Raw genomic sequence first — 23750 nt, forward strand, 5'->3', positions numbered from 1 at the left:
ATCATCAAAAAAGAATAACAAGAACGATGACCTAGAGTTACGTCTTACCCGATTTACGTTGTTTTAGGGGAACGGAATGGGACTATGCCTTATGGCAGAGAGGTTGAGCTTTGCATCCCTCTCGTTTCCCATTCTCCTTGAACTAAGTGTAGCGTGAATCCGCTTCGGACCTGGCGTTTCTGCGTAAAGTAGTTCGCTCGGGTCTGATGCTAGTTGCTGTTAGCTAATGACCCATTAGGAAAACCCTAATTTCGGTCGATCCTAAGTGGGAACGGCCAGGATACTTCCGTTACGTGGCAGACGCGGGAAGAACTAGATCGCAAAACCCGTAACATTCCATGGGAGTGCCGGGCGGAGCTTTCTAGACATCCTTTCCAATGGACTGCTAAGACGTGTCCTGGATGATACTAGGGACACGTTACAGAAACACCCTATTGTTAAATAAGCACCTAGATTTTATGGACCTTTCAAAATCATTCACAATATCAATGACAATGCATTCAATTTAGAACTACCCTCACATTGAAAAATCCACAATACTTGTCATATCAGTTTATCACGATCTTTTAGAGACCAATTACCTGTCCACCCTATCTATCAAAACCCTCCTTTGTTAGAAGAAGAAACTAAATTTCTTAAACCTGAAACTATTCTAGCTACTGACTTTATGACCTCTAGAATTGGCCATAGATATTCTAGATATTTGGTTAAGTTTAAAAATCATCCTGTTGAAGAGGCAAGCCCAATGGATGCACGCTTGCTACCTAAGTGCTTACCCCTCACTGCTCACTCCACATTGAGCTAATAGCAATTGAGGACAATTGCTATCGCACCCCGGGGGTATGATGCCAGGAGACATATTCCACGGTGGATTCTGTGAGACCATGGTGGATTTCATAAAACTATATTTATTTGCCGAGGCTCATACACAAGGTGGATTCCTTGTGCGAGAAGTTGACAGGGATGTCTGTCCTTTTCGGCCGTCATATTAATTTAATGTGCACGTGGGTGATTCCACAATGGGTGATTTTGCAAAATGCGTATGAAATTAATGGATGTTTATGAGTTTAGAGTGCACTCGTATTAAATCAAGATTAGGATAGAGTTTCAACGTATTTATTTATTTTGTAGTTGAAGACTGCTAGGTATTCACTTTTGTTAGTTTAATTTTATTATTTTCTAACAATTGTGAATGCTTCTGTTGATGTGTAGAGCAGGCAGCGGTGGTGTTGGGAAGCACTTGGTGATCGCGTGCATTCACATTACCTAGAAGAAATTATCATTTTTAATGGGCATACGCCTTATCATTAAAGGCATATCGCTAATATTTATTTAGGCACACTTATTTATTAAAGCCCTTGACAAACATTTGGAAACAGCCCGATTTTTGGGATGCCCAGCCGCTTTATTCTTTATTTGGACAAAAGCAAACACAAAAGCCAAAAGCATCCTAATTGTAAATTGGGCTATTTTTGAGCTTGGTGATTAATAAATCTATAAGTATATGCCTTGTGAAGCGCTCACACAAGGCATGGGGGGAGATCGTACCCAATTGATTTCTTTGCTTTATGTTGTGCAAATATTTCTTCTTGTTTTATGAGCTTTTTAGAGTTCTTTTTTCTTGGGGACCATCCGGCATTCACTACGCATGCATACAACATCCAATTTGCGCACCAGTCCTAGTCATGTACACTCTATTATTTGTCCAAAAGCAAGTCTCCAAAACCTTGACATTCCCACCAAAAAGCATGTTGCTCATACCACATACAATCCAGGAAAGAGGATCCATAAAACTATACAAAAAATTGTGTTACAATTTGTGCTAGTCTCTCTCTACTCTAGAATTGCTTATAGACTCCTTGCTCACAAGTTACTTTTCTCCTCTCACTTCACAAATACTCAAAGTTTCTTTCTTATATTCATATCTGTCCATGGTTGCATATAACTACACTCACACAGTGTCCTCTAGTCTGTGCCCTCTTTTTATATTCATGTATGATAGGTGGTGCAATCTACTACTTATGAGGTCACTTCAATCAAATCATAGTCACATTTTAATGTCTATCTTCAAAACCACATGCCTTGTTTGTAGAGGGAATTGCTCTCCTTCTTTTCATTTAAAAAAAAAAACAAAAAATATAACAAGACAAACACTATAATAGCTTGGTTTCGCAAAATTTCTCAAAATGGGTTCCCAAATGATAAACAAGAAAGACAACATAAGATCTTTGTGTCTTAAAATTCCTCAAAATGGGTTCTTGGATGACAATGCATATACTTATTGTGTGTGTGGTTTGAATATTCTTCTGAGTGCTAGCATCAACAATGTTCTGAATCTATAATGGGATACCTCTTATACATGCTTATAAAGAAAGAAGTCAATAGTGAGAGGAAATTAATTGTGAGGTCAGAAGAGGATAAATGAACATATCCCCCTCCCATCCATAAAAATAGGGGTTTATATACAACTAACCAAGGAGGTGGCATAATCACAATGTACTATGATGCTCATTGTAGTGGCATGAATGAGAGACTAAGCAAAACTTGGGACATGTAAGCATCAATTGAAAGCTTATTGTGATGCAAGAGTTTGTGCTAGTTTGACTCTTTGGTACCACCCACAGCTACAAGTCTTTTCACAGAATCATGAATGTGTGAACAAAATCACCAAAGACTCAAATTTTGAAAATATTTAAACTATGTTAGCTTGTGGGCCATTTAAGGGAATTGAAGGTACACAATGTAGACTACCAAGTGGTTATTTTTATGTGCTATTAAAGCGAGAGTTATGTAAAAATACTGGTTATTATGCACTAAAAGTTAAATTGTAGTCACCCATTTGATTATGTTTGTGAAATTGCAATTAGGACAAGTGATGTGTTAATCTACAACAAATTTATAGCCTAGAACTTGCCATGGGATCTAAATCGTATCTAGAACATGAGTGCTTAAGCACATGAGAGTTGGATTTGCCCCTATGAAGATGCTATCATGATTAAGTGATGCTACTCACAAGTTGCAATGTTGCCATTTAGGAAGTCACATGCAAATGCAAACATAGTTTCATTTGCAAGCACAACTTAGATTGCAGGCAATGATCATTGTTGAACTCTCTAACACCCCTTGCATGGAATTATATAATCACATTTGTTATTTTAAATTCACAATTGCAATGTTTATTATGTGTGCGCCTTCATGAATGTGAGTTCATGAAAGAATTGCTATAGGCAAGATGAGAGGAGTCACAATCATTAACACTCCTTATCATTAATGCCTTCAAACCATCCTTGATGTGCCAACCCACCCCACTCCCCCACAAAAAAAAAAACACTAGTACTACCACTAAAATTTCCAATCAAGCTTTAAGGCTAGTCAGCTCTTATCCCTCTTCAATGTTTTGAGGGCGCACAAAATATAGATATGGTAGTAGCACATCTACTCCCACATGAACCTACCAAATACCGAGAGTCACTTCTAAATCTATGACTTCCATCCATTTGTTAGCTTGTGTATCCTCTTGGTCACTCGTGCTCTTATGTGAACCATGATTTTTGAATATTTCTAAATAGTAATATCATGCAATATGCTTTGACTCATGTTGCTCAACCACGTGTATACATGTGATCCATCTTGATTGATATGTCTCACATGAAGGCATGCCATCCATTTTTTGATGGTGGGTAGTAGCTATGTCTAGCACCTACAAGAGCAAGACCTTGGCTACAAATTCTTTATGTACAACGAGAGTGCAAATATGCCTTGAAACGAGCTTCAATGTTTTACATCAAAGTACACTTCAATGTTATCCAAGATATTGATGTTGTTGGAAAAGTAACTATATAGATGGTGTCGATACCGAGGCTTATTATTATAAGACTTTTCTCATGAATCCTATGTTCTCATATCCTCATCTGTTTCTGTTTGCGCTCGTTCCATATTTGATTAATGATTGCGTGCACAAGCATTTTCTAGTAGAGGTCCACCCTTGCATGTGAACTACCGCAAGATCTTCTTTATTGTCCTAGCTCCTTCGTTTAAGTATTGTGTATGACAAGCCCTTTATAAGACCCAGCATCGTCCTAGTTCCCTGATTTAAGTCCCTCTGTATGGCAAATCGTCTTGTACATCCAATAGTCCCTAGTCGTCGTATACATTTTGGTCTCCCTATGGCAAGCCCCTCACGCGAGCTGCCGCAACGCAATATCCATGTGCATTACAAAACACGACGGCGATCCGAAGTGCAGCGTCCGTTCTTTTTGACCGAGAGTAGAGACTGCATTTAATGAGGGGGGTTCCGTCGAAAGTTTGACTGCAAACGATTGAGGGACCAAGCAACATTACAAAGGACCGATATCTAGCTCCCTCGACGGTGGGCATATGTGCACATCATGCGGGTTAGAAGAGCGAGCAGAAGAAATAGTAGTAGTGGCGGTCGTTAGTTGGGCCAGGATCGTGATCAGCCACGAGACGCGACAGGGACGAGACGAAGAAGCGCAACGTGGGGTGTCTCCAGCTGCTAGCGACAACTAGCTTGGATAGAAGAAGCATGTTCGTCGTTGTAACATGAGCTACCGATTGTGGGCTCGACAGAGTGGGTCCTCATGCACATGAAGCTAGGATGTAGGTAGGACCAAATTATCCATGTGGTTAGCTAGCTGAGACGTCCTGATTCGTTGCAGGGCTTGCACGCTAGAGGGCCCAGCGCTCCCTCTCTCTCCTCCCCATTAGAACCCATAAGTCTATATTAGCCGCAGGATACAGCAATTGCTGCAGCAGCACCCGACGTCCTGCCCTCGTAGCCTGTGCAAACCCATAAGTCTACGATTTGGCTAGTACTAGCAGCTGATCAACATCGCCATGGCCCCTGCATTAAATCAGACGGTAGTTAGAAGCGCCCTCGCGCAGGTCGGCGTAATAGTGTTGACGAACATTCTCCTTCTGGCTATCAAAGGAGGCGCCTCCTATTACGGCGGCGGCAGCACTCCCGAGAGCGGGTGGAGCAGCGCCCACGCCACCTTCTACGGCGGCAGCGACGCCTCGGGCACCATGGGTGCGTATTAGTTAATAGTAATACTGGGTTTATTTGTGGTTTATTTGAATGAAAATTGCGTGGCCATTCAGTCGCTCGGTGCCAAATTGGCATCGCGAATTACTCATTATGATGATATGTTGTCTGCCTGGCTCGCGCAGGCGGCGCTTGCGGCTACGGAGACCTCTACTCATCGGGCTACGGCACCAGCACGGCAGCGCTGAGCACGGCGCTGTTCAATGGAGGGCTGAGCTGCGGCGCCTGCTTCGAGATCCAATGCGATGCCCAGGCGGATCCAAAGTGGTGCATGAGTGGCAGCTCGGTGGTGGTCACGGCCACCAACTTCTGTCCCCCCAACCCCGCACTCTCCAACACTGACGGCGGATGGTGCAACCCTCCCCTGCAACACTTCGACATGGCGCAGCCGGCCTTCGAGAAGATTGGAGTGTACAGCGGAGGCATCGTGCCGGTCCTCTACAGGAGGTACGTACGTCGACGGCAACATAGCAGTTCTAATTAAAACTTCGTCAGCAGCAGCTCGTGAATTATAATATCGCATTTACAATCACTAAACTCAGGATAATGAACCTCTGGTTTGTAGGGTCCCCTGCGCGAAGACGGGCGGCATCCACTTTACCATCAACGGCCACTCCTACTTCAACCTGGTGCTCATCACCAACGTGGGCGGTGCTGGGGATGTGCGCGCGGTGTCTGTCAAGGGCTCCCGCAGCGGATGGCAGCCCATGACGCGCAACTGGGGCCAAAATTGGCAGAGCAACGCCAACCTCGACGGCCAGAGCCTCTCCTTCCAGGTCACCACCAGTGACGGCCGTACACTCACCTCATACGACGTCACCCCGCCCAATTGGGAGTTCGGCCAGACCTTCTCCGGCGAGCAGTTCTAGCGGGCCAGTGGGCTGGCTAGCTGGCTGGGCTTTCTCTCTCTCTCTCTCTCTTTTTCTTCTTTGTACTCTTCCGGGACGTGCACAGAAGTGGTAGTAAGCCCTTACAAAATGTCGGAGGCTGCCCGCTGCGCATGTTGTAGTTTCATATTGCTTGCCAAGCACAGATAGCTTTGGCTCTCCGCCGACGAATTAGTTCTTCCTCAAGAATGGAAAAACTATCCACGCTCGACTCCTCCAGTCAATGTAAGCCATCAAATGAGCCTGCTAATTCACGTAACTCTCTTATCACGTCGTGTCTATGTAAAGTTATCTGATTCGGCCGAATGGTCTAACTAAGAAAATGAGCAAGATTGAAACCTTCCGTTCTGATTCGGCCGAATGGTCTAACTCATTAAAGAGGTGGAGCCTAAAGTGGAACAAGCAACTGTGAGGATTAAAACTTTTGATAAGTACGCAAGACAAAGAGCTCCCGAGCGTTTCCACATCGTCATACACCTACAATTGCAGGTCGGTCTCGCACACAAATATGCTTCTCAGCAAAGCGAAAATTTGCAATCCAGGCAAGGAATAAATCGACGAGAGAAAAATGTGAAGTACTTTCATACTTCCGTTTGACTTGGCGGATTTTACTTTTTTGCTTCTTTGGGTTTAGGGTCGACTCACACTTGGTGGAGGATATGCCTGAGTATAAGATAAAGCACACAAGACAATTTGAAGTAATGATCCGAAGTTAACACATAAATAGTATGATGGCATGGATGAGTATATGCATGGTCAAGCCCATGTAACATGTGTCCACCATGCTTCTGCTCTACCATAGGAAAGTGGACTCTAGAAGGATAAACATCATTGCGGAATGGTGAAGGTAGTACATCCATAGACAATATACAAAAGGTATTAGGAACTGTCACAAATCCATGGTTGATCATCTTTTGTCTACAATTGTTAGCATTAGGCAAGAGCTAGTCACACAACTAAAGGATTCATCTTACCCATCTAGAGAAACAAACATCCTTGTGGAATGGTAAAGGTAGTATATCCATACACAATGTACAAACGGGATTAGAAACGGCTACAAATCCACTGTTGGGGCCAATGTCTTCTAGTGCCTAAGGTCATTATGCTTTGTTTGGGTGGCTACATGGTGGGGGTAGGCCGTTTGGATTGCGTAGTCTATGGTACCACAAATGGCTACCATCCTCCATCTCTCTTTGAAGCATTGATATATATGCACATGCATGCACACATATATACATATGTGCGTGTGTGTGTGCATGCATATTAGTGTGTCTCTACCTCTGTGTATATGTGTGTGTGTGTGTGTGTGTAGAGAGAGAGAGAGAGAGAGAGAGAGAGAGAGAGAGAGAGAGAGAGTTCTCAAATAGAGAGTTTGATGACACTTTGCTTGAGGCAAGTTGGAAGGCAAGAAGTTATGGCTTGAACCTTATTATGGAAGACCACTAATATGAGAGATGATTTGAAAGATTGAAGGATCCACAAAGTCATCAAGCTTTGAGTGAACAGAATATAGAGACAATGGAGAGTAGATAGAGGACACTTATGTTCAGCTTGAATTTGTTGTTTCTCTAGGGCTTTCATCTCGTTGCAAGATTCCTTTGAGGTTTTCACATCTAAAACTCCAATTAATCCAACACTAGAATGACATCACTTAACACTAACAATGTCACTCCTTAGTATGTTGATCATGCATGCCAGTGAGGGTTTTCCCTATCAGTATGAGATAAGGAAATTCGTTATATCTCTACCCTCTATATCATATGTGTTCAAGGCCTATTTATAAACACTCTTATTATGCATGCATATCTATATACATACATTGTCATGTGTTTTCAAATGTGGTAAATAAAACTTGGAGGGCACCCAAACAAGTTAAAGACAAAAATTTATTACGTGGAGATTCCAATCACAACATACTCCAATGCCTTGCAATTTGGGGATCATAACAATGCACTGAAATTTGGAAATTTCTCAAAAGGTAATAGATATATTTATCTTATTATTTTAAAAAAGTTTGTGTAACTATTATTATCAATTAGAAGAAAGGGTTCCATGATAAGAAAGTGAGTGGAAAGAAAAGGGCTAAATAAAAAAACCCAACATAATTCATATGGGAGGTCATGTCATTAGAATCTCTAACAACATGTTTTACTAGACTCAATGACTCTCTACATGGAAAGCCACTATTGAGAATAGAAAGATTGTCAATAGGTTCAAATGGTTGGAAGGTACCAAGGGATGATAATCACTTGTTATGAGAATAGTAAAGGAGAGGCTTCAAGCCAAGGGTCTTTGGGAGGCTAATGGGCTTGTGAGATTGGACTACTAATCAACACAATCATTGGGGGGTTTGACATTGCAAAGAGTAATGTTGTCCTAGGGAGGCTCACTTATGAGATCATAGGTGCATGGTAGATATTTACCCAAAGATTAAGGTAAGAAGAAGGGGATTAAAAAGAGGAGCTAATTGAAACATCAATATGTAACTTGTTATGATGATTTTGTTAGCACTCGAATCACTTTTCCATGGTTGATGCATGAATCGGCAAGGATTGCAAAGATTGAATCCATGCAAAAGAAAGTATTGGAGAGAGTTTGCAATGGCTTCATCAAAAACTAGTTGTAAAAGCCAACTTCCAAGGGAGTGTGCCTAGTGGTTTTATTACCTAATGACTTAGTAAAAGCATGCCATGTAGTGGTCAATGGCATGCTAAGTAGAATAAGATATTTGAGGAACACTATGGATGGTCACATGGATGGCTATGAACAAAAAAGCACGACTAGTTCTATATTATCCATTTCTTTAAAGTGTGGGTGATGGACAAAAGTTTAGAGAGGGGGTGTAGCATCACTCAAGAGATGGAATAATGATTATCAACAAAGCTAGATGCATAACTAGAGAGTGCAAAAGCTTACACTACATTAGGAAGTGATTGCAACTTGGAAGGAAAGTGCTAATTTAGGGAAGGACATGATTGTCTTGCAGTAGCATGTTTCAAGGTTTTTTCTAGAGTGAACCTTACTATGGTGAGGATAATTCTTATAAGAGGAGGTCAACTACATGAGTTGAGTCATTGGCCTTAAGGCATGATAACATGTGAGGAATTCACGTGGTTGTAGCTTTAGCTTAACCTAGAAGAAGGTAGAGCAAAAATTTATTGGGGCCTACAAGTAAAAAAGGTTACCAAGGATGATCCAAACAATAGGACAAGTTCATTTCTGGGATGATCCAAACAATAGGACAAGTTCATTTCTGGGATGATCCAAACAATAGGACAAGTTCATTTCTGGGGCCCTCTTGTTCCCTCAAGACTAAAAGGAGAGTTCAAGAAAGGGGGAGAAAGTTTCCTATTCAAAGTTGCCATATGACTAAGGGTGGTAGTCCACATTGACGAGATCAACATCATCTAATACCAATGTTGTTGGATGAATTCTCCTTGGCTACTACAAGAACATCCATGAAATATTGTGTTAATCTTGGGTAAAAGATTACACATATTCAAAAAATTTTATGAAGCTCGAAGGTCCATTAAGACATGCATCCTCTATGCCACACTTCAAAGCTCATGACCACATGTATATGTAAACCATTTCTTATTATCATGTAAACCAAGATTGCTCAAGGGGTCTTAGATGTCAAAAATTACCTCAAATGAGAGATTTAATACAAAGTCACATACCCTTAAAACCACACATTCCTCTCTTTTTGTCAAGTTTTATGTTTGATTTTCCCTTCCACCACTCGCACAACATCAATTTTGGTGCCCTTAGAAAGAAGTGCTACATGCAGCTTTGGTATTGAAGTTTACCAATTTGTGGATTGTAAAAATAGCTCGTTCTCATGGAGAGTTGTATGAGCATATACATGCATGGATTTGTTATGATGAACGATGCATGCAAGCATTCAATGTATTGGGTGATGAGAGATAGATGGATTGTGCTATACATGGATTTGATGACTATGCCTAAGAAGTAAAGAGTTGTGTTCTGAATGATAAGAGGAAGTGTAAAAGCTATAATGCAACTTTGCAAAAGCCATAGGGATATTAAAGATATGATGGGTGGAAAGTCACATTGCATGTTTAACAATTTAGAGATACTGCTCTCAAGTCCTCAAGATTCTTATCTTCCTTTGCAGGATTATATTAAGAATCAACAAAGTGATAAATTTCAACTACGGAGATATAATTGAAGACTCATGAGATGATGGCGGGAACATCCATGCACCAATCCATCTCAAAAATGAAGAAGACATTTCAAGAAGATTTCTTCATCACCTATCCTCAATTACTGAAATATAGCTTGAATAAGTGGAGGGTTATGAAGCCACATTCATCACCTTTTTGGGCCTAAAAGTAATGGTAAAGAGTGATATTTCCCTCTATATTGAAAGAACTTTGGGTGTGGATGAGATATATTTTATCTTAAGAAGGATGAAATTTCGGGAGGGGGAAATTTAGTGGTGTGTATTTCTTGGTTAGTAGGTGGGTGTAGTAGCTAGGGTTAACAACTTTTAGTAATTGGTGTGAAGCTAGAACACGAGAGTTAGAGATATATATATATATATATATAGAGAGAGAGAGAGAGAGAGAGAGAGAGATTACATTCAACATGGTGCTTGTTGCGTGCTACATGTGTATCTAATGGCCGCTTATGTACAATATTGAAATGTGCTATTTTCAGTTTATGGTAATTTCTTGCCTAGTACTTATAATTGTTCTATCTTGATTCATGACATCAGGCCTAGGGTGCAATTGAGAGCTAGGGATTTGTGGAATCCTTAGCTTGGTTTTGCAAGTTCGGCATATCATAGTTTTAGCTAAGGCATGCTTTGAATGAATATCACTTTTCTCTTATGTGCGAGGTATGCTCTAAATATTCAGCCCTTTCTGTTATGCGTGAGATATGCTCTAAATATTTGACCTAAAATACTCTACTCTTTCTAATCCATCCCAAAGATCACTTTCACTATATCTCGCCCTTTCTGTGATGCCAATCTTTGTTTGGCACGGTAGCTCTCTAGCATCTCCAGGGGCTTCTAGAAGGTCAATTAGAGAAAATGAAAACAAAATAGATAAATGTTAAGTGTGGATAATTCAATAATCGATGGGGAGCTTTGGCATCAAATATAAGGATCGGGATTGTATCAAATCCTTTGCAAAATCCACAAATCAATAGCAAATCCTCCTCTTATGCCCTACCCTCAATAAGAGATATGAGTGTCAATTTACGATTAAGAGGGTTGAGCTCTATCCTCAAGCCCATCTAGTCCCATGCTTTATGCCAATGTCTCTCTGTCCATATGTTAAGTTGATGCTCTAGAATGGAGCTATGTAACTTGTCCAAGTATTGACCAATCTAGACCATCGTGTAGTTCCTTGGTCTCAGATGCAGGCATTAAAAAATAGGACCAACTATTCAACAGTGGTACAGTGGTGTGTTTTGTCTAACTCACTTGAATCCCTCAAACAAATGTGCATTAGGAAAGGAGCAAGAGTCTCCCAAGCATGCACAAAATGCTCTTCAAATAGGCCATCATGATTTTGTGACTTTCCATTCTCCAATTTGACAATCAAATCTACCACCATTCCTACAATAAAGTAGGAACTCCAAATTGGGAAGGTCCTTATGGAGATACATAGGGGATATTCCCTATACATTGTATTGATTGTGTGTATAGTTATATATACCATGGTTGCTATGATCAGGCCGCTCGGCTCTCTCTCTCTTCAAACATCTTCCATGCCCTCTTGTTGTCTTGCCCGGCCAAGAACATCCCTTGGTCAAGATGTGAATAATACCATCAAGCCAAGATAGTTGACAATATATTGAGTGGTATGCTCACATCAACTTTAAGGACCATCCTAGAGAGGCATTTGAACATTTCAATAGGTACTTTGGCAAACCCCATGAACTGTAATTTGGAATGTCCTTGCTCTCATGCTTCTGGTATGAGTTTTACATTTTCAGAAAAGGAGAATTATTTCTTAGGTATATATTTATCTCCAACTTGGTCAAATATGCTTACTTCTTTCTGTGCACTAGGTGTTGAAAGATTGACTAAACTTTCATATGGATAGTAGTGTATCCCTAGCACCTATCTTACACTAAAACTTGATCTAGGTCTTACTACTCTCATCATCATGTGCCGATTGTTCTACTAAGCACTACTGCATGGAGGGGCAAAATAAAACATACTATGAAGGAAGGCATGCGTTGCTAATGTTAGATATGATCAATGCCCCACCCTCATTAGGTGCTACCAATGATCCATGGTGCTCAAAGTTGTAAGGCATCCATTATGAGGAGAAGTCAAATGTGAGCCCGGACATTGGTTGAGTCTTGACTTGTATATCAGATGAGGTCTATGTGACCGAATGGCAAAAAGGTGACTGTTGTGGGTCTAATCTTTGGGTTAGACGGAGTGGTTAAGCTGGTAGCAACTCGAGGCACATTGCATTGAGTTGCGTGGTAAGGGAGTTAAAAGGGGCCCCGATGGTAAAGGGAATATTCCCTGGAATATTCCCTGGCCGACTAGTGGAGGCTCATATGGTAGGTCGGTCAGCAGGCCGACCTAACGACCTTCGCGGGCTATAAAAGCTAAACCCCTTCGTAGCCATCACTCACTCATCTTTCACCCAGTCAGAGTTGTTCTTCCAGCTAGCCTTAAACTCTTCACCTATCTTCTGTCTAGATCGCCATCTAAGCTTCACACAGTGGAAGCGCATGGGTGGACAGAGCCATCTTTGTATCAGTTGTTTGGAGTTAAAGAATTTACTGATTCTCCTCTTATCTGTTGTGTACTCTCTATCTCTTTCTCAGATTCTGTTCGTTGTGCCATGTAATATTTTACATGGTATCAGAGCCCAGGGGGCTCTAGAGATCGGAGAGCGTGCAAGAGGCAAAGGCTTCAACAGCAAAGAGAAACGATGTCGACTCCGGGAAGCAGTTCTGGCGCATCAGGAAGCGGTGCAGGAGGTGGTGCTGCTGTACCGGCTATTCAAACACTGAGGATTCGTCCACCAACCTTCAGCGAAGGCAAGTTAGATGGTACAAACTACACCTTGTGGAAGTTCAAAATTACAACTATCCTTGATTCTTATGAGCTTCTGGAGACTGTGCTGGGGACTGACGCAGAACCACAGCCTACCCCCGACCCATCAAATCCTAGTGTGATGATTCCTCCGAATGCAGATCTTCTACGAGCTTGGAAACGAAGGAATGCAAATGCATTGTGTGCCTTAGTTACAAGCTGTTCTGACAGTGTTTTGACTCTGATTCAGCATACAACCAAAGCGTCAGAGGCTTGGAATGTACTAAGGAGTCAGTATGAAACACGAAACCAAACAAGGATTCAAAACTTGGAGAATCAACTAGCAGCGGAGAAGTTTGCTGAAGGAGAGACGGTTGAAGCATTCATCACTCGGATTAAGAATCTGCGCGACCAGATGGCTGGCACTGGGATACAAAAGACTAGCGAAGAGCTAGCTCGGAGGTGTCTTCGGATTTGTCCACAAAAGTTTGATGGACTAGTAACTGCCCTTAATACTCAGGTGAGACCTCAAGCTTTGACTTTTGAGGAGTTTTGTGCATTATTAATGGAGGAGGAGTTGAGGCTGAAAGCCCGAGAAGGAAGCAACAATGGAGATGCTACATTCTCTGCCAATGCAAAAGGCAAAGGTGTTTCCTCCACCAAAAATGATGGTGACAAAAAGAAGAAGGGCGGCAAGAAGAAGTTTCAAGGAGAGTGCTTCTACTGTAAGAAAAAAGGACATGCAATTGCAGATTGTCGTGTCAAGAACGCAGATGAAAAGAATGGTACCCTTAAAAGTAAAGGGAAAGAGATAGCCAATACGGCTGAAGCAGAGTTGGAATTATTCATGGCGACCATTGAGGAAGTGTGCTCCTCGGCGCAAGAAGAATCTACCACTGACTCTTGGGTGTTGGATAGTGGGGCCTCCCGTCACATGACCAACAAGAAAGGTCTATACAGTTCTATGCAGCCTCTACAAGAATCCATCACTGTGACGGTTGGAAATGATGCTAAATGCCCTGCTGCGGGCACAGGCACTATTTCTTTTGTTGCTGCAAATGGTGAAGTCAAAAAGCTTTCAAATGTGTTGTATGTTTCCGAAATCAGGAGAAATCTCTTATCAGTTGCTGCCATAACTGATCTTGGTCATGAAGTGAGGTTCAAGAAGACAGGTGCAAAAATTATTGATAGTGCTGGCACAATTGTTGGCAAAGGAGAAAGAAGGAACAACTTGTATGAGCTAAGTGCTCTTACAGCCACCGCTGGAGTGGGCACAAGTAAGCTTTGGCATGAAAGGTTTGGACACATCGGATTTGCAGTATTGAAGGAGATGCAAAAGCAAGGTATGGTTGCTCACCTACCTACAATAACTGAATTGAAGGAACCATGTGAAGCTTGTATGATGGGCAAGCAACAGAGAAAGGCATTTCCACAAGAAAGCAAGAATAGAGCACAGGCTCCTCTAGAGTTGGTGCATGCTGACTTGTGTGGTAAGATGCCTACACAGGCCTTGGGGGGATCTTCTTATTTTATGTTGATTGTCGACGACTACAGTAGGAAGATGTGGGTGTACTTCCTTCGTGATAAGGCTCAAGCTTTTGGTAAGTTTAAAGAATGGCTAATACTTGTTGAGAATGAAACAGGGAAAAGTGTGAAGAAATTTAGAACAGATGGTGGTGGTGAGTTCAACTCAAAGGAGTTTGAAGGTTTTTGCAAGAGCAAAGGGATCAAGCATCAATTGACGACGCCTCACACACCTCAGCAGAACGGTGTTGTGGAACGCAGGAATCGCACCATTGTGGAGATGGCAAGATGCATGCTAAAGGGCAAGGGATTGCCTAACCATTTTTGGGCTGAAGCTGTTAATACTGCAGTCTACATTCTAAATCGGAGCTATACAAAGGCTCTCAAGGGAAAAACACCTCATGAGGCTTACACTGGTAAGAAACCATCTGTCTCACATTTCAGAATTTTTGGATATGAATGTTATGCACATGTTCCAGATGAGAAGAGAAACAAGTTACAACCAAAAAGCAGAAAATGTATCTTCTTGGGTTATAGTGATGAGCAGAAGACTTACAAATTATATGACCAAGAGGCAAAGAAGATCATCGCGAGCCGTGATGTGGTGTTCAAGGAGGAGCCGCATACAGTGGAGGAGGAGAAGGCAAGTTCTTCCACTTTATCATCAAGCGAAGAAGTAGTCCACTATGAACCTGTCCTGAGAGCTATCCCTATCCTTAAGGAGGAGGAAGCATCATCTTCAGATGATGAGGAAAAAGTTCACCAACCTGACATCACCCCACCGGAAAAGCCATTGCCGCGCTGGGTGAAGCAGCTCTATGACCACAATAATCCTATGCCTGCATCTGTTGAGGAGAAGGCAGACGGACCAAGGAGGTCTCAGAGAATAGAGGAGCAAAGGAGGGCTTCTGCTCACATAGTCAATATGGCCTTGATGGTCGAGATTATGAGAGAAGTAAAGGAGCCAACTGACTTAGAAGAAGCACTTGCAGATCCATCATGGAAGGATGCTATGCAGGCGGAGTATGACAGCATAATGAAGAATGACACTTGGGAGCTAGTGGATCGACCAGCAAAGCGGAAGGTTATTGGCACCAAGTGGATCTGGAAGGTAAAGTACAAGGCTGATGGTACCTTAGAAAAGTACAAAGTTAGACTGGTTGCCCAAGGATTTTCACAAGTTGAAGGGTTTGATTTTCAAGAGTCATTTGCCCCAACTGCCAGAATGACCACTATTCGCACAGTACTTGCAGTGGCTGCCCACAAGAAGTGGCCAGTGTACCAAATGGATATTAAGTCAGTGTTCTTGAATGGTGACCTCAAGGAGGAGGTGTACGTGGCTCAGCCACCAGGGTTTGAGGCCCCCCATTCTGAGAACAAAGTGTGTAAACTGAAGAAGGCATTGTATGGGCTGAAACAAGCCCCCAGAGCATGGTACCAGCGGATAGATAGGTTCTTTTTAAACCTAAACTTCAAAAGATGTGCCTCAGATGCTAACTTGTATGTTTACAGGGATGGTAAAAAGTCTGTAGTGATTGTCCTATATGTGGACAACCTTCTTATTACAGGTGACTATGAAGATATGATCAACCAAACTCGGAAGGCTTTGAGTTCAAAGTTTGAAATGACAGACTTGGGCTTGCTGCACTATTGTTTGGGGATTGAAGTCTGGCAAGAGCCAGGAAAGATCTTCATCTCTCAGAAGAAGTATGCATGGGAGATCTTGAAGGCATTTGGCATGACTGAGTGCAAGGAGATAGCTACACCTATGGAGGTGAATGCAAAGTTATCCGTCGAGGATACTTCAGCACTAGCAGACATTGGGAGGTATAGGAGGTTGGTCGGCAGTCTGATCTACTTGTGTAACACCAGACCAGATATCAGTTTTGCTGCTGGTGTTTTGAGCAGGTTCTCAAACAATCCTCATGAGAGTCAGTGGAAGGCTGGGATGCGGGTGCTCAGATACTTGAAGAAAACTCTTGACTATGGTATCACATACAGTTTCGGAACTTCTCTTGTGGGGAACTGTGACTCAGATTGGGCAGGAGACATTGATTCCAGGAAGTCAGTTTCTAGTTATTGTTTCTCTTTGGGTTCAGGAAATTTCTCTTGGATTAGTAAGAAGCAACCAACAGTGGCATTATCTTCTACCGAAGCAGAGTACAAGGCAGCTTGTTTTGCTGCATGTGAGGCCGTATGGTTGAGAAGGATTCTATGGCATATGGGAGTGCAGGATGAAGAACCAACTGTGCTGAGATGTGACAATCAGAGTTGCATCGCTATTGCCAAAAATCCAGTGTTTCATGCACGCACCAAACATATAGAGATCCAGTATCACTATGTGCGTGATTTGATGGAGGATGGGATAGTGGAATTGGTCTACTGTCCAACAGAGGAGAATGGAGCAGATATCTTCACCAAAGCACTTACGAAGGATCTGCTTCAAGTTCATCTTCAGAGACTCGGCATTGGGCCGAGGAGATAGTTCACCTATGGGTGGACATTGAGGGGGGGTGTTAGATATGATCAATGCCCCACCCTCATTAGGTGCTACCAACGATCCATGGTGCTCAAAGTTGTAAGGCCCCCATTATGAGGAGAAGCCAAATGTGAGCCCGGACATTGGTTGAGTCCTGACTTGTATATCAGATGAGATCTATGTGACCGGATGGCAAAAAGGTGACTGTTGTGGGTCTAATCTTTGGGTTAGACGGAGTGGTTAAGTTGGTAGCAACTCGAGGCACATTGCATTGAGTTGCGTGGTAAGGGAGTTAAAAGGGGCCCCGATGGTAAAGGGAATATTCCCTGGCTGACTAGTGGAGGCTCATATGGTAGGTCGGTCAGCAGGCCGACCTAACGACCTTCGCGGGCTATAAAAGCTAAACCCCTTCGTAGCCATCACTCACTCATCTTTCACCCAGTCAGAGTTGTTGTTCCAGCTAGCCTTAAACTCTTCACCTATCTTCTGCCTAGATCGCCATCGAAGCTTCACACAGTGGAAGCGCACGGGTGGACAGAGCCATCTTTGTATCAGTTGTTTGGAGTTAAAGAATTTACTGATTCTCCTCTTATCTGTTGTGTACTCTCTATCTCTTTCTCAGATTCTGTTCGCTGCGCCGTGTAATATTTTACAGCTAATTCATGCCAGTCTCCCAATTGTGTCATGATCTCATCCAGATGGTGGTATGGATATGTAGTGGAAAAATCTTCATGCGGGGTTTAGGGTTCATGATGTGCAAGTTATTTTGTCCTAGTTGAGTTAGTAATCTTAAAAGAATATTTTTTAAATGTACATTTGGTGCTACCATTGCCTAAGGTCATGTATATATCATTTGTGCCTAAAACTTGCAATCGTTATCCTCTAGTTTAATGTTAAAGAGCCTAAATACATGTCATTTCATGAGCATGGAGAAATAATTCTCTTTGGTTTCAAAGAAATAAATTTTATCAATTTAGACCGCGAATATAGAATTCAATTTATAACACTCCAAGTAATTGATCCTATGTTTATGTTTATGTACACTAGAGAGCACCTCTTCTTATTGCTTCACTAGCATGTGTTGCTTCCTTTGGCAAACTCATCTTTGATCTTTGCTCCCCTAGGTATGCTTAATATCATAGCTTCACTTTGACATCCCAGAAACTGAAAAATTACTTCTATAGGAAAATCTCTTGATTTTAATCATGAATCAAAGCACTTTTATAGAAAATGCTCTTCGAGCGCTCTTCAAGCAGATGCATGTGATGCTTGGTCACAATCACCATATGCCAATATTTATTTGCTAGTTAAAAAGATGCATTTTTAAAATAATTAACATAATAATTTATGCAAAGAATGAATAACTAATTTACTCCAAGGATTCTTTAGTATAGTTGAATATATTTCCCTTCCTATGCATTTCTTATGTTGTTGTCATTGACCCTTTCAAACACCAAAACATATGCTACCAAAGCTTTGAAAGAACCATGTGATAGAGATTATACTATCATCATACAAGGAGATGTTAAACCACACATAGAAGAGAGAACTGTTGTGATGGACTGCTAAGTCCTAGGCACACGACCTTTCTGTTTGAGTTTGGTTTGGCATATTAAATCATCTAGTATGCAATTTTGGTTTTGCATCTCTATTATTGACATGACTTATATTTATGTAGTAACAATAATGCTTGAATATTGTGATGGTCTTTTTGACGTAAGTGTTCATGAAGATGCTTTTCTTATGTTACAAAGCTTCTTCCTTTGACATAAAGTTTCAATGTATGGACCGATTAGCTTTCATAAATTTCTATATTTTAGGTAGTTATAATGAATGGTATCATGAGATATTAATGCAATTACAAGTGCAAATATTCATCTCTTGGCTATCAATATGTTACAAGACAAACTTATTATGCACATAGTCATCAAGATATGAATGGAAATATGCATCCATCAATTGTGGCTTATGAAACTAGTCAAAATTCTTTGAGAGATAATGCTATTATGAGTTATGACAATCCTATTGGAAGTCATGTATCATCTCAATCATTGCTGAGGCATAGATGTATATGGTGTAGATGCAAAACATATTGTGGTGATGGAATTTTGGTTCCTCCTTCAACTTATGTGCAACACCAAAAAATTGAGGAGAAATTCGAGGGTCTTACAACCCATCTAGGTCTACATGACCCTCATGATTTGTTATTGGATGACATTGTAATAGGGTGTGGCATTGAATTGGATAACGAAGCCCATAAGATGATGAGGTTGAGATGGATGGTATTGAGCCATCTCTGTTTGATAAAATCATTAAAAGACTAATTCAAATGCAAGCTCTTTGGAATGAACAACAAGCTTTGGTTGAGTTTCAAGACAAGATGCTTCAAATTTTGTTTGGTGATATTGTTGGGAGGAAGCCTTCTCAAACTTGTACAAACAATATGTTCGCTCCAAGCTTAGGCAAATTTCTAGTGTAGCTATCCAACATATGGGATGCAGACTTAGGTGATATACGTATTCTTACTTTTTGGGAGAAACTCAATGTCATGTTAACACGACTTGGTATGATGAACTCTCAACGATACAAAATATACCAAGGACGTGAGAGTTCTTCTCATGCACCATTGCTATACCAACCAAGAAAGAAAGATAACTATACTGAGGACACTCTTGAATGTCAATGCAACTTGAATGCCATGGGAAGGAAGAAGTGAAAGAGTGATTGCCCACAATGCTATGAAAAGTGTTCCAAATTTTCACTACCTAGTAAAGATATGCTTTCTTTTGATTATATCATTATCACAAAACAATTACAGTTACTAACCAAAAGTAGAATTCTATGTTATGAATTATTGAAAATGTGGAGAAATTTAATAGAGGATAATGCAATTGGTACTCCATAGATAAATGAGTTGTGGGATGGCACAAGGTGCAAGACTGTAAAATATTTTTGGGATCCAGAATCATACATTGAGCTTCCATTGATATGTAATAATATGCATTGCAAACAAGCATATGAAGCATACTTCCCAAAGATCAGTAGTGCTTGTAAATGGTTGGAATAAGATACAAAAAACCTACAAGTTTATTTGTAAATCATGTCGAACTCACATACATACGGACAAAAGGCTCTACAATTGCAATGCAAATTTCTCAAAATCCCAACAAATAATCTTTGATATAGAGCACTAAAATGCCTTTTTTTAATAAAAATGAATAGGGCGATCCATGGAATTTTTCTCTATTATTACCCTTGGATAGGTTTCATGCCTGAAAGAGACAACCTAGAAGAATTGTGGAGCTGTTGAGGTAAAGGTTCTCAATCCTGGAAAGACCTCTTTTATTGGAGTTATACTAGTTTTATTTACTCCATGTAGCTCTAAAAAGGTGCTTGGGAGCTCTGGCAAGCTTTTTCATGTCTTCATGCAACCATTGATTGATAGGCTGAAAAGTATGTATATTGATGGATGCAAAGAAGATTTTAGTTATTCAATCGCACACATTCCTGAACATAGAGATTCTCTCAATAGAAGATTTATTACATGTGATATGCTAATGATGCTAACTAGTGACTATCTAGCTCAATGCAAGATTGGATCTTTTAAAGAGGGTGGTCAATATTTTTGTCATAGACACAAAGGGATAGCTATCTTAGAAGGTGAGGGATTAGGATGTTACTTATATGATTGAAATATGTTTCAATTGAAACATAGCCCAATAAGAAAATCAAGTGATGAAATGCTTGCTACTTTGATTATGGTAGATCTAGAGAGAGCCTCACTCAAGCAGATAGAGATGAACTTTTAAAAGAAGCAAGACTTTCTCATTGATCGTGCTTGTGGAGATTATATGATCTCTACATCTTTGATTGTCCTTGGATTATGTATGTGATTGCATGCATATTCTAACTCTAAATTTGTTCTCAAAGTATAGGTGTGAGCTAATAAGGACTGTGGATAATAGAGTGAAAACACAAATTGATGAGGCAACACATCATGTTACAAAAGTGACTCCGTACTGTATACGATATGGTCGTTGTCCAAGGTATCCTAGTAAATACTATGAAAGCTACAAGGTGGAAGAAAATAAAAAGTGGATAGAATGGTGTTTGCCATACATATTATGTAAGGTTAAAGGTATCCCGAAGGTCTTTCATGACTTGGTATTAATACTCATAGACATTTCTCAAGTTTTTTATAACTACACTCATGATCATGGTTGGTCTAAAGTAGATGCAGATACTTTGAGAGGATTACTTGGTTCTTGGAGAGTAAGGTATGAAGAACTCTTGGGATCCAACTCAACTCCATTAGTGCATATTCTAGGTATACAATCTTCTCGCCTTTTCTTTTGTTTATATATTTATGATATTTACATTTTAATTTAATATTGCATCTTTTTTTAATATCAATTATAGATTTCGGAGAGTTCTTAGAGGATCTTCTTCGTCGCAATAGCAATGATTCTTTTTGGTGCTATACATATGAAAGAATGGTCTAAACATATGTTAATATCAAAAGAAATAATAAAGACAATGAGATTTCTTATGGATTATCAAAGGAAGAGTTTTGTACATGGATACTTATTCATATAACAAAAGACTAGCTTGACAAACGTATGCTAACTTAAAGGACGATAAGACAATATCACATAGCTCTCTTGCCACATGATGGATACTTAGTGGATCTTGATAGATGTGATGAATGTCCAAAATGGAATGCATTAGGTCACATGCATGTATTATGTGTTGATAGAGTATAAGCATTATTGATGTTTTCTATGAAAGCTAATGATTATGCATGCAAAATAGCAACAATAACAAAGTGAATAGTAATAGGAGGGAAGAAGTTGAGATATAGGAATGCAACTAGTGATGAAAGGGGATATGTTCATCACACTTTCAACATAGAGGTGGAACGAGTAATAGAAAATAAAAAAATGTTCTTGAGGGGGGGAAAAAACTTATAAAGTGGGAGATAAAGTAGTTATAAGATGTGATAAAGATACCATTGTTTATATGAATACTGGCCATTGGAAAGCATGCATATCATCACTTTTCTCATTGGAATGTCATGGAGAAGTGAGGCTTTTAATTGATAACACACTATTAGTGATTTTGGAAATCTCCCAATTCCCATTTTTTATGCCATTTTTATGGGATTGTAATAGACCAATAAAGTCATTATAACATAAATTTATCCCATTTCACCATGAAAATTTATTGTAGTATGCAAAATGAATAGATAACATTATTGGAATTGAAAAGCTAGATTGGGTTGTCATTTGGGCCAATTATTGAGTGTCATTTCCTTGCAAGGACCCTCATCTCTTCGTCCTTACTTTGGCCATAGGATCCATGGCTATGGGATTGAACATTTATTATTTTCTATATTATGTGGTTTTATTTTTACGTGTTAGTTGCACTTTCATGTGTTGTGTTTTCTGTTGAGATGTTGAGCTCCATATGGGATGGTATCCACTACATGCTTGATGATGTGGCATGATAATGTTCATTAGTATGTTAGGTGACCAACATCAGGATGTGCTACTGATTCTATAGCTGGACTATACCCATGTTGTCCATCCTTGGTTATGAAATATTTATTGTGCTACCTCTTAGTTCCTAATAGGTTCACACTTACTAACCACATCTATATACATTATAGTACTTTTCATATTAGTCTTTCTATTATGTTTTAGACTTAGCTCTTTTGTGTGGAAGAAGAAGAAAGAATAAGTACGAGATTTCAGCCCTATCTCTCTGTGTTCTCAAGGCTCCATTGCTTTGGGATGTGTGTGTGCTCTTGATTGCTTCACTTCTCTCCCCTCTTGTTTGTTTTCATGGTATTAGGGCTATCCCACAGCTGTGGGGAGCTCAATTAAAGATTGGGATGAAGGCATTGGAGTAGAGAGCAAGCAAGCAAGTGACAAATAATAAGCTCTTCGATCTTGCTCAATTTACCTTAGCTCATAGTCAAAGGAGGCTCTGGAGGTTGATAGGGCTATAGTCTTCAATTGTATTGAAGCTTAGCAAGTTAAAAAAATAGTATATATACTATAGCATTGCCCTTCAAGGTTTCACCACTATGATGTTTGCCATTTGAGGTTATTTTGACAATCATTTTGCACTTGCAAGTGGTAGAAAAAGTATATATTATAGTTGCTTTCGTGTAATCAGTGATAAATATTGCATGTTTAGTTGCGGTGCATCTAGTATTTGCTTGCTTGTAGATTGCATGTTTTTGTAAGGTTTTCTATTTTATCAAAATATCAGACAACTTTAACCAAATTGTCAATGACAAACTTGATAATAATAATTATCTTGCATAGAAGTTCACAACAAAAAAGTCCTTGAAGGGCAAAATGTCACTACAAGATACAAGCCTCATATCGATGTTCAAAGTTATGCAAATGTTCAGTAAAAACATTTTCCTCATCAATAGTGATGTGTGTAGAGAAATCAACAATGCTAATAGCGATAGTTATAGAGAAAAAAAAATTGTGGTTGCCACATATAACACTGATGTGATGTATAATATTTTGTAAAGAAATTACATATTGGGTATGCAATGATCGTCAAGATGAGAAAAAAAAACTACTTCAACCCATAAGATTGATAAATCATAGAATAAGTACAAGACTAGTAATGACAACTCATGACATTACATGGAACCATGGAGAGACAGGAGAGCCAAAACAAACATGAAATTCTATCTATAATTATTGCAAGATGCTTCATTTGTCAACACCCTTTTCTTTG

General features: G+C 40.2%; 1 protein-coding gene across 1 annotated transcript; it reads left to right on the forward strand.

Annotated features, from left to right (window-relative positions):
• The first annotated feature begins 4785 nt into the window (after positions 1-4785).
• LOC148016780 (expansin-A10-like) lies at positions 4786-6283 on the forward strand. The gene is made up of 3 exons (XM_087664821.1): positions 4786-5050; positions 5191-5512; positions 5631-6283. The coding sequence occupies exons 1-3, from the start codon at positions 4858-4860 to the stop codon at positions 5932-5934; spliced, it is 819 nt and encodes a 272-aa protein (XP_087520947.1). The 5' UTR covers positions 4786-4857; the 3' UTR covers positions 5935-6283.
• Positions 6284-23750: the final 17467 nt, after the last annotated feature.

Source organism: Lygodium microphyllum, chromosome 23 (genome assembly GCF_053477565.2).
Source record: "Lygodium microphyllum isolate KBCC chromosome 23, Lygodium_microphyllum_v1.1.10, whole genome shotgun sequence".
In the NCBI taxonomy this organism is placed as follows: Eukaryota; Viridiplantae; Streptophyta; class Polypodiopsida; order Schizaeales; family Lygodiaceae; genus Lygodium; species Lygodium microphyllum.

Excerpts from the sequence above, each read along its gene's own strand:
- LOC148016780 (XM_087664821.1), top strand. The coding sequence starts at position 4,858 with ATGGCCCCTGCATTAAATCAGACGGTAGTTAGAAGCGCCCTCGCGCAG. Across the intron at positions 5,051-5,190 it reads CGACGCCTCGGGCACCATGG|GCGGCGCTTGCGGCTACGGA; the intron begins GTGCGTATTAGT and ends TGGCTCGCGCAG. Across the intron at positions 5,513-5,630 it reads GTGCCGGTCCTCTACAGGAG|GGTCCCCTGCGCGAAGACGG; the intron begins GTACGTACGTCG and ends TCTGGTTTGTAG.